Below are 12,279 nucleotides of genomic sequence, written 5' to 3'. Positions count from 1 at the left end.
TTGTGCATGGTGAGAGAAAGGGATTCAGTCTCATTTTGTTGCATATGGATTTCCAATTTTCCCAGCACCATTTGTTGAAGATGCTATCCTTCCTCCATTGCATGCTTTTAGCCCCTTTATCAAATATAAGAAAGTTGTAATTTTGTGGATTGGTTTCTGTGTCCTCTATTCTGTACCATTGGTCCACCTGCCTGTTTTGGTACCAGTACCACGCTGTTTTTGTTACTATTGCTTTGTAGTACAGTTTGAACTCTGGTATGGCTATACCTCCAGATTCACACTTCCTGCTTAGAATTACTTTTGCTATTCCAATATTGTGAGAGGGCAATATTGCTTGATTCATGGACCTGAGTATTCCAACTATTGGGAACAAACTGTGTTGGTAAAGGTCTGCAAGCATATATAAACAAAAGGATTATAAATATTTTAGGTTTTGTAGGTTATAATGGTATTTATCAAAGTATTTTGTCATCAAGGGGCCAAAGTAGCCATATATAAAACAAAAACATTTCTAGAAAGGTAATGCCTCTATAAGGATCTTTTTCCCAAGTCAGTAGTCTACAAAAAATCATTCAGTCATTACATGTAATCATCTTGCCACCAAGCTGCCAGATAATCTGATCTCAAAAAAGGACAGGACCATACTGAGAACTCAGTGTCAGCCCCTGCTACTGAGAGCTCAAGCAGCAGTAGTGGCCATCAGTATATCAGCCTTGGTGAGAGCCTGAGCTGTCACGGGACCCAACGAAAGTTCTATTCCTGCCACCTTGACATTCTGTCATAAATCCCATTGAACAAGCACTAGAGTGGGGCAAAGACATCTCATAAATGAGTGGGGTTACTTTTCAAGTCTATAGGTGCTATAAATGTTAATAAAATTCAAATTTAAAATCAATGAAGATGGCTTCAAAGACTGGCACAAAGGTATATGCACTTCCTCTTCAACATCTCTCTCGACACATCTCTTTCCAGCTGTTTCTCCCCTTCCTCCCTCCCACCCCCATCATACCAAGGAATCTTCCATGGTCACAGTCTTCTTGTAGTCTTTCTTGATAGCCTGACAAGAGTAACTGGAGTATAAATAACAACTAGAATTCATTTATTCTTGTGGTTTCTTTTATTTTAAACCAAACTGGCCCCTCCGTTATATATTAAATATGATAAAATATCTCATAAAATATAAACAAAATTCATAAGAATATACACATATTCTTAAGTAAACTTTAAGGAAGTAATGTTTTCTTCTTCACCTTACAGAAAATAAACTTACACTTTCAAAAATATTCCTGTAATGAATTTATACCATGAGTTTCTTAATACAATAAAAAGTAGTAAAAGGCAATTTTACAATAAAATGGGAGGACAAATATAAAAAGATATGTTTACAGTCTTATTAATTGAAAAAGTAGGCATTAATGATTTTGGTTGTTTTGGAAGGCACGCTTTGTGAATAAATACTGATATATAAGTTTCTCTCTGTGGACTGAAGAAGTGGGAACACAGGGAATCCTGAATGAGGCCTGGTTATATATTCCTGTACAAAAACACGTTCATAACACTGGTAAATCCTTCCTCATTCCTGGAAAAGGCCGTTTGTGGAAATAAATGTGTACAAGTGGTGGGGGAACCTTGTGTAGCCAAAGATACACAAGTTATTAAACCCCAAGTTTAGAGCTGAGAGGATGTTGGAAATAGCAAAATCCAGCTCTGGCAAGTTCTTCAGAGAGATGTCTCTTCAGGTGCTGCTGTGGTGGGCCAGGCAGGGCCAGACGTGTAGCATAGCAAGGCTCTGCAGGAGCTTTGGATACAACCAGATTATATACCACTGAACCACGCCAGGAAGTGAAGTGACTTCAGAGCAGAATGTCCCATAAATGGCACAAGAGCCACATCTACAGACCCCTGGCCCTCTACTCCAATTGAGCTCTTACAATTCCAGTAGGTAAGTATCAGTAAATTCCACCAACCTCAATAAGCTTATCAAAGACATGTTCTTCAGTCATGGTGACTTTTCTTCTCCTAGAAATAATACTGGTTTTCCCAATATATTTTAGATCTAACACTTTCCACAATGCATTCATATATGTGTTACTTATTAAACAATGGCAGATCAGAGATTCACAGCCTATTAAAACTGGAGGACTATCAACTGGCTTATTCACTTTGAAGATGAGAACACTGATACTAGAGATATTAGTAGCTTGACGAGCATTTCTAGAATTCAATTTTCCTTTTTGACATCAATAAAGTAGCCTATATTTTCTTCTTCTTGGTCACTGTCTGTAGAGATGAGCTAATATGTAATGCATATCGTTAGCTTTCAGCTTGGGTTCTCTCTTGTATAAGACAGTTTGCTGTGGTTTTTCTAAATGTTTATATTAAAAATTGTTGCTATACAACTGTGTGATGGCAGCTGATCAAAAAACTATAGAAAGTCTTCATCGGATATTTAAAATAAATCCAGGTGCTCCTTTTGAATGTAAGGGTCACTCATAGTAAATTAAAGGGGAATTTAAGAATATTTTTTGAGAAATACCAGTTTTAGGTAGGTAATTGTGAGGAAAATAAAAATCATACAAGTCAAACTCAGGAGATTCTTCCACAAGCCCCAAGATGAGAGATCAATGTCTTGGATTGTCAAGAATTCTTCACCAGTACATCTGAAATTCAATTAAAAAAAAAAATTTTTATTTATTGTAAATTCCTAGTATCTAAAGAAACTGATGTGTTATCCAATTCAATAGGAGTTAGTCTTTCTTATATAATAGCTAAAAGTCATTGAGTGCTTACAATTTTGCTAGATACTGTGCTAAGCAACTTGGATCTAATAGTTCAGTTATATCTTAAAACAATCCAAGGGAATATAGATATACACATTTGAAAGAGGAAGGGAGAAGACTTAACAAACTTGGCCAAGCCTACAGAGACATGCTGTGAAGCAAGTTTCTAGCCTTTTGATTCTTTCATTAACAAATTTATAATGCTGCTCTCTTCAAAGGATATATTCTGAAGGGTAAACTTTCACTGAGAGTTTCCCCATTAGAGCTAACTTCTATGGGTCACTCTCAGCTTTAACTGATGACACCTATGACCCTTGCTAAGATGATCAAAACTCCCCACAGTTCTGCTTACCCACAAGACAGTAAACTATACAGGCTAAGAATTCTAAAACTAGGACCAAAGGGGAGCAAAAGCTTCCAGCAAGTCATGTCTGTCAGCTGTTGCATCAAGACCGTGGAGCACATCACACATATTCAGCTCCAGGATGTCACCTGCAAGCCCAGGAATCAGAACTGAACTCCAGCTGGAGAAGAGCAGGATGCAGCATTTCTGCCACAGGTAGAAAAGCACCTGACACTAAAAACACCTGCTGCAGCCACAATAATTGCCTGCTGCCATTCTCGTGCCTATTGTTCCATCTCTTAGAATTTGGCAGTTACAAAAATATCTATGGCTTCTCTTTGTTGTAAGAGGAGCTCTGTCTTTCCTCTTGTGAGGATGAGCCCACGTGATCCTGAAGCCTGTGGTGGCTCCTCCTAATCTGGTCCCATTTTCCCCATCCACTTTGTTCTATCAGCAGCTTGGCACTGATTTTGTGCCACACCCTAATCAAATACAAGAGAGCAGGCAAGTAAAGAAAACACCTCTTCACAGATTTTCTGGTTGGTATATAATTATTTCTATACTATTTGAAAAATCCAGGAGAGTATTAGTATTCCAGGATTCTCTTTTTTGATGATGCCTACCTGTTCAATGATTGTTGCTAATGGTTTGACTTTGATTCTTTCTTATTAACTTAAGAATCAAAGTCAAACCATTAGTAACAATCATTGAACAGATAGGCATCATCAAAATTTTAAAGCAAGATCCTCCAATTTTATTAAAATCTGCATTTCTGTTTTAATGACAGTGTATGAAAATGAGACTTTCCTCTCAATTTACTGACTTTTTTCCTTTAAAGGATACATCCTATGAGAGGAAGTATTCCAAGCCAGTTTATATACATACACACACACACACACACACACACACACACACACACACACATGAGTAGTCTTTGGTTTCGTGATGTCTCCTACATGTGTGAGCAAAGGGATGAACCTGGACTTGAGGCCATTGTTCCCTCCCTTGATGCCATTACTGCCTCATTAATTCCTACTACTGTCCATGGGCTGGTCTCACAGACAACATAAAATCTGTTCAGTTCAGAGACTACGAACCCTTGATAAACTATTGAAGCACCATTTCAAATTCAAATATTCTGAAAAATAAGAACTCAAACTCACAATCAAAACATCAAAATAAATTTTCCACAGGGAGAAAATAAACATTTCTCCACATTTAATACAACATTGAGACTGTAGTGGAATACAAGTACAGCATGTTTACATGTACTAGTGTACAAGATCTCGCTTTGTGAGTGAAAAGACTTACGTTCAGAAAGATTCATTGAGCTTGGACTCTAAACCCAGGGGACTTTCTATATCTCATCACAGTGGTAAGAAATCTCATATGACATGGAATGGAAACTTACATCACATAGCTGATACAGCCACTGCTTTCGGTTGTACTGAGTCCTGGACAGAAGTTTTGTCCCAAAAATTCATTATGTTGCAAAGCCTATATCATAAGGGGCAGGGGAAAGGCAAGAAATATAGTTTTACATTTCAAGAAGTTTCCAGATGCCAGGTACAGAACCTCGTACTACAAACCCTCCTGGTGGGGAGACTATTGCAGGAGGATAGCAAGTTCAAGGTCATCCTGGGCAACTCAAGGTAAGGAGACCCTGTCTCAAAAAATAAAAGGGGCTGAGAAAATAGCTCAATGACAGAGTGCTTGCTCAGCATGCACAGGTCCCTAGGTTAAATCCCTATTATTGCAAAAATTAAAAGTTGCCAGAGAATTATCACAATTAGGCCCTCAAGTTTAATCTTTATTATTGTTTCTAAAAATAAACCAAGTCTTACATTCACAGCTTTTGTCACAGCACAGCAGTTTGGTATATTGCTTCTCATTGGCAAAAAAGGGATACCTATGGCTAGATAGCCCAAACTTCTTTCTTCTCCCTCAATTTTACAACCCTAATAAAAACTATAATTAAAATGATACAATAGTGTTTAGTGAACATTGTCAACTTATAATAACAATGTTTGCTTGTTTGTTTTCATCAAAAACTAGTTGAAATTATGGGAGTTAGAAATTTGGTTACACTGTGTTAAGACACAGCTTCCTTTGGAGTTCATTAACTTGCCAATATCGCTCTGGGTATTAGATGGTCTTCTGATTCTCTTTTAATTTCACTTTCAGTATAAACAATGTGTTTCAGTCTCCCTTCCTCTTATTGATTCCCTTATTGAACTAACACCAAATATGTTTTTCATTAATTAGTTAACCTTTTTCTATTAATTAGATTTTCCCCCAGATTTCTTCTTCCTCAAACAATGATGTGATTGGGAAAATCCAGATAACTCCCTAAAAGACAATTCCTTGATGAAAGAGGTTCACAGTTCATGCCCATGGAAATTAGATGATTAGGATTTATTTTGATTGTTCCTACTTTGGAAGCTCCGTCACAATGGCAGACGTGGACATCTTACCATATAGCCATAATGAGGAATACTCAAGTACTCAAGCCATGAGAGCCAAGGTGTTGTGGTGCCAAAATTCAGAGTCATACCCAAGATCACCTAAGAAAAGCAAAACCAAGTGTCATGAGGACTCTAGACAAGACCCTATATAAGAACTTTGCAACCTTCTAAACATTTCTACTAGGACCTACTCTTTCTTGAAATGTCTTCCACTTACTTCTAAATACTAATTTTAGTCCTTTGCATGTATATACCTCTGCATGCTTAAGGCAGTTTATGGTGTTAAAGTAAGAACAATGTACCTGTAATCTATATAGTGTACTCCACTTATTTTGGGAGATTCTTTATTATCAAGAATCTGTCCTTAAATTGCTCTGCAACTGTATACAATAAAGATTAAGAACTAAGGTCATCTCTTAGTATCTGACAGGGATTAGTTACAGGAGCCTCCAGCAATTCCCACCCACAGATACCAATATCTGACAATCTTATATCTCTAATTTTTAAAATGGCATAATATTTGATACAATTATGTATATCCTTTATGCTTTAAATATGCAAATTCTGTATTTTTTAAAAAATCATTTCCATATTTCTTTTGAAACACAATACAAGTCAACCACCAAGTAAAAATTTATACTGTATGGTTTTGGGACAAATGACAAGAAAAGAAAAAGTGTCCATTTTCAGTACAGATGCAAATTTTGTTTTAACACCCCCCAATCCCCGTGGTTGTTTCAATCTTTGGATGTGGAACCCATGGACAAGAAGAGCTGATGGTACTGACTACTCAAATTATACCTCCACTATCTGTCCCCCTCATAAACCTGGACATCTAAAATCCTGAGCATCACATGCTCCTCTCTACTTCTACACAATAATAAGAGTTGTCATTTACAAGGGTTTGCTTTTTGTACCCATGCCTGTAGGAACAAATTGGGATTCAGAAGGCCAGCTTAAATACCCCAGAGCCCTAAAACTCAAAAAGAATAATAATAATAATAATGTGAATTCAGCAGAACAAAGTCAATACCTCTATTTTAAGCTATCAGAAAGCAGTATAACAGTGGAGATACCAGAAAGGACTGCTATAGACTAACAAGAGACAGCTACAAGGTTCACATAACACTTGTCCTAACTGGTGTGAGTGCACTGGGATATGCAGAACAATGTTAGGGTGTGTGTGCATATGTTTAGACTGGACCTAACTAAGTGCTTAGTATACACTAGCAACTCTTGATCGAAATATGGTTTTATGATTGGTTTTTTAAATTACATATGGAATTCCTTATATAATAATTAATCAAAGCATCCCATCAAAGAAAAGCTCATTTATTGAAAGATATTTTGTTTGTTGTACAACAGCATAGGAACTATAACAAGATCCCTTTCTCAATGATATACATTGTAGTTGCCAAATTCATAAATTAAACTTTAGCAAGAGCTTATGCTAAATATGTATCATTGAAAAACAACTCCTACTGAAGCAGAACGGACATGTGTATTAATAGGATGAGCACTCCTGTTTAGTTCATGTCACAGGGAGAAGGTTGGTAGCAATTATCAGCTGATTCATCATTTTGAGTGCAAAATTTAAAGCATATAAGATTAGAACTAAGTAAACATTAAAAACTCCTAAAAGATGTAGAAATACTTTGATATAAGAGAACCTCAGGATCCCACAAGGGAGGGAACCCAGCACTGTGGACTTTGGAATTTCTAGTGCTTTCAATACTTCTTTTCAAAATATAAGAGGCGCTCCAGTTAGACTTCCCATGCCACACACTGTCAAACACCTCATGGATCTTCACTTTTGCCTTGAAGCCTACATAATCCAAAAACCAAACCATCTCTGCTGATTACAGACCTGGCAATTCTCTAACACCAGCATGAAGGTCAGGCACAGAATCTGTTTTTCATGAGGGAATTGGCTAATCATAATTCTTCTGGGATTTGAGTTTCCAATTTATCAAGGTTTCATGATACATCACCCAGAAGTATTTTTGAAAGCTCATTAGTGAGGATTGGTTAAAAGTTAGAATAACAAAATTAGGACTCTAGCAAAAAGATTGCATAAGGACCAGGAGGAAAGTGGTACATTCTCTAATAGCCACTGTGTGGCCTCTGAAAACATTGGAGTCCCACACAGGATCCTAAAAGCAAGTTTTAAGGACAATTGAAGAAGCAGGAAAGAACAAGAAGGGAAGAGATTCCCTCTCAAAGCAGTACAGTTCACACTCACCATCATAAACACAAAATAGACAGTCACAAGAAATGTCTTTATTTCCATTGCCTTCTCCCCTGCTCCCAGGATCATTGCCATGGTACCGATGGCATAAGCCACCAGCAAAACAATAATCATCAACATGAAGAAAGCCCCCACATCTGGTTTCAAGCCTTAGAAGGAAAAGAAAGAGTTAGTCCAGCTTCCTAGGTCACCTTGTATTTGAAATTATTTATTTTGCCAGTAATACTACAACATTCTGATAAACTAATATCAGAATAAAAAAGTCACCCACTATGGAACTATCATTATTGTTTCCTTCCATGTAACCACATAAAGTTATCATATAGTTTTCTTTTTTACATTTACTGCAAAAGCACTTTTCCATGTAACATCCATGCTCCTCTATGTGTAATGATGAACAACTTCTAAGTGGCTGAGATGGAGGGATATGGGCAACAAAAATGGTCACAATTCTACTGTCACAGGAAACTCCTCAACAGCCCATTCATGTACCCAGACATCTCCACTTTGTTCATTGTTTTCTGTAAATGATTAGTGAAGAAACAGGGATCAGGATTTTACGATCCCATAGTGGGAGGAAAAGGGGACTACTAGGGACTGAACTGTAGCAAATTAAATTCCATGCTTGCACAATCATGTCTGCACTAACCCCCAAATTATGTATAACTATAATACACTAATAAAACATTTTCAAAATACCTGGGGGAAGGAAAGTTATCCTCATAACCTAAGACCCTCTAAACAAACCACCACATAGTTCTGATTGAAAGGGGCTAATTAAGTTTCCTAAAGTATTCTATACACTACAATGAGCTAATGTTCTGTGTCATATCACCTGAGGGTTTGGGAAGAGTGGTAAGAACACTTATCAGAAATCTAAGGGTTTTGATTCCATGATTAATTCTTTCTGACAAACCTGATTTGTAAAATGGAATGCTTAAGATCTATCAGTTGTTGTTATCCTGCAGTATGTTGTCAAAAACAGATATTGTGTGTGTGTGTGTGTGAGAGAGAGAGAGAGAGACAGAGAGACACAGAGAGAGAGAGAGAGAGAGAGAGAGAGAGAGAGAGAGAGAGAGAGAAATTCTGATGCAGTATCTGAAGTGAAACCTGAGTCTAATGCACAAAGGAATCCATCTACAGCCATAAAATAATATTCTTTTAGAGAGAGAGAGAATTTTTTAATATTTATTTTTTAGTTTTCAGTGGACACAACATCTTTTATTTTTATGTGGTGCTGAGGATCAAACCCAGCCCCCTGCACATGCCAGGCGAACGTGCTACTGCTTGAGCCACATCCCCAGCCCAAATAAGTATTTTTATTACATAAATGAACACCAAAGTTATCATCTTCCTTTCTCTGATTAGAGAGGAGAAGGAGAGAATATATGTGTATATTGATATTTTTATCCCTCTCAATACATCCCTATACACAGTAGAGATATTACCTCTCTGTATTTTATCTCTACATGGAGACCTATAGATAGAGAGAATAGATAAGGCAAAAACATCAACTAGTTTATAATTTCTTTCATGTTTGTGTGTGACACCCAGCAACTCTGTGTGTCAGGGATCAGGATTTTAAGACACACAGCATCTCGGTGTGTCACACACAAACATGGAAGGAATTATAAACTACTTGGTATTCTTGGTTTATCTATTCTCTCTATACTGAGAGCAGTAAATTGAAGTCTTATAAACAGTTTTGAAGTTTGGTTGGCCCAGTCACAGGGTGCATGCTGGCAATCCCTGGTCTCTGGGAAGCTGCTTCAGGAGGATCCCAAGTTCAAAGTAGGCCTGGGCGATTTATCAAGACTCATCTCAAAACAAAACAAAAATAAAGCTTCTGGTGATATAGCAGAGTGGTTATAGCACTTGCCTACCATGCTCACACTCTGGTTTCAATTCCTAGTTTTTGTTAAAAAAAAAAATTGGTGGGAAAAATCTTGACAACAATGCCATCAGTGAACACTTATTTTACCAGAGTGCATGGAGGGTATATGTACTTCCATAGCTTAAATACAGCTTGGCTTGTAGTTTTAATAACCATGAACATGCTCCAGAGAGAAATGAGCATCATGTCATATTCAAGACTAAAGACACATCTTCTTCATCTTGCTACTTACCTAACATGAAGTATAGTATAGAAGTAAATATAATAGTTGGAAAAAACCTCCGGGGTATTAATTCAGATAACAGTTCCCCAAGGAAATAAGGCAACACTCTGTAGTATCCACTGAGGTACTCGTGTCTGCAGAACAAAAACACACACCACACAGCCCAGATGAGATGCTGCTGTGCAGACTCCTGCTGCCACCAGGTCTGACACTGCAGCTGCCCACAGGCTCCAGACTGACCCCCATGCCCTTCTGTATCTCAGGGCAGCCTCCCCAGGGTATCAGCTCCACGAGGCTCTTACTGTGACCCTCTCTCATGTTAGCACTTCTCCTGCTGCTGCGCACTCTGGCCCACATCACCCCTCCAAGGAGACAGTCTGTGTCTCCTCACTTTCCTCAGAGACCCTCCTTCTCCTCTGAGGCTGGCTTTGCCTGAGCAGCAGCACTTGAGAGGCTAAACTCAATAGAAAGAGGCTTTTCTTCTCTCCACTTCCGATTGTGAAAAAGGTGACTTTATTATTTTCCAAGGCCCCCAAATGCAGGTGCAATTTCCCAAATTCTTTTTACTTCTGCTGATCTTGTTTCAAAAATAATTTTAAAAAGACTTCCTTCAACGATCATGTCTTTCAACATACACCCTTTCAGATACCAAATCCTCATCTTTCCTCTGCCTGATGTCTCTCTCCCATAATTTCAAATTCTTCCACCAGTGTTCTCATTCCTTTGTTCTCTGAAGATTCCTGTCCTTGGCATGTATATACGGGCTAACTCTTGCATCTTTGAAAAGCAGAAGCGACAAAACCAACCTGCCTTTTACTGTAAGGCTGCCCTCTGGCTCTATCCACTCCTCCAGCCGCAGAGGGCTAACCTAAGTCACATTTTTCCCAATTTTATTTCCCATCTCCAATTTGCTGCTGAGGCTACCTCTTACTCTCTACCAAACTTTTCTTGCAAGGGTCACAATGAGCTGTTATTTCCTGAAAACATAAAAATACTTTCCACCTCGATTATTGCTTGCATTCTTGCAGCTTTGGGATTGGCTGGTCATATCTAACCAAAAACTCTCTTTCCTTTAGTGGCATACTCTTGATTTTTTTACCCTCTCACAACTGCATTTTCTCAGTCAATATTGGTAATCCCTAGGTATATCTCAAAAGTTCACACTGTGACTGGTAAGTCTACGCATTTTATGACAAATCTCCAAGATCACATCCTTGTCCCAATCCTAGAAGTGACCTGTATGACCAATAGATACTGATGCCCCTTTCTGAAACAGAGACCAACTCACTTGAAAATTTTCTTCTGGAGCTCAAAGATCTCCCCAGCTGTCACACTGCTTAAACACTGGAAGACAACCAGCACATAGAATGCCCAGGCTCTGCCAGGACAGAACAGGAACAAAAGTATTGCAGTCAAGTCAATGCCATTAGCTCAGTTTTCTACCCACAAACTGTTTCCATAAAAGACATAACATTAAATAGATTTTTTTTCCTTTCAGGTTGCAGAACTATTCTGGTTAACACTAAAGGGAAACATGAATCCTTAAGGTCTCTCCGCATCTCTATCTCCACCATAGTGCCCCTGTAATTCCATATTATACCCCTATTTGAAACTCATAGTCTTAGTTGACTGTAAACTGAATCTTCGAAAAGCAGAAGAGACAAAACCAACCTGCCTTTTGGTATAAGGCTGCCCTCTGGTTCTTTCCACTCCTCTATCCACTGAGGGCTAAACTATGTCACATTCTTTGCCCATTTTATTTCCCTCCTCCAATTTGCTTCTGACACCACCTCAAAACTCTCTTTCCTTTTGTGGCACACTTCATATACCCTTGATTTTTTATCTTCCTATGACTGCATTTTGAAATTGATATATGGAGGCAATAACCCCCAAAATGCGGGTATTTGGAAGTAGGTGACTTAGGAAATATTAAGGTTAGATGAGGTCATCAGAGTACAGATCCCAAGATGTGATCCCAAGAGTCTTTATAAGAAGAAGAATCATCATAGCATACTCTACTGTGAGGGTACAGAGTGAGGCTGCTACCTGAAAGCCAGGTTGAGACTGACCCTCCTGGAATGGAACCCTGAGCTCAGATTCCCACACTCTAGAATTAAGGGAAAATAAACCCCTATTGTTTAAGCCACCATATCTACAGCATTTAGTCATGGCAACCTGAGCTAATTCATAGGTCATAGAAATAGTATCACCTTCAATTAAAAAAGAAAATGACCACTATCATTCTAATGTATATTTGGAAGATCAATAAAGCCCCAAAGTGTTAAAACATTCACTTAGCTAATCTGGTCTTCAAGTGGAGTAAGAA

General features: G+C 38.2%; 1 protein-coding gene across 2 annotated transcripts in view; it reads right to left on the bottom strand.

Annotated features, from left to right (window-relative positions):
* Window positions 1–1,606: 1,606 nt before the first annotated feature.
* Window positions 1,607–12,279, bottom strand: part of LOC308654354 (broad substrate specificity ATP-binding cassette transporter ABCG2-like) — a 30,669-nt gene continuing 19,996 nt past the window's right edge. The window contains exons 5-10 of one of the 2 annotated variants that reach the window (XM_081303617.1): window positions 11,242–11,331; window positions 9,963–10,087; window positions 7,831–7,985; window positions 5,598–5,687; window positions 4,535–4,620; window positions 1,607–2,660 (exon numbers count right to left, since the gene is read on the bottom strand). In XM_081303617.1, coding sequence (XP_081159743.1) covers window positions 2,513–2,660; window positions 4,535–4,620; window positions 5,598–5,687; window positions 7,831–7,985; window positions 9,963–10,087; window positions 11,242–11,331 — 694 coding nt within the window. In that variant the 3' untranslated portion in view covers window positions 1,607–2,512. The remainder of the gene's footprint in view (window positions 2,661–4,534; window positions 4,621–5,597; window positions 5,688–7,830; window positions 7,986–9,962; window positions 10,088–11,241; window positions 11,332–12,279) is intronic. The other variant, XM_081303618.1, reaches the window with a different exon arrangement.

This window comes from Spermophilus citellus, assembly GCF_964194105.1.
Source record: "Spermophilus citellus genome assembly, chromosome: 8".
In the NCBI taxonomy this organism is placed as follows: Eukaryota; Metazoa; Chordata; class Mammalia; order Rodentia; family Sciuridae; genus Spermophilus; species Spermophilus citellus.
This window is presented reverse-complemented; position numbering and strand designations above follow the sequence as displayed.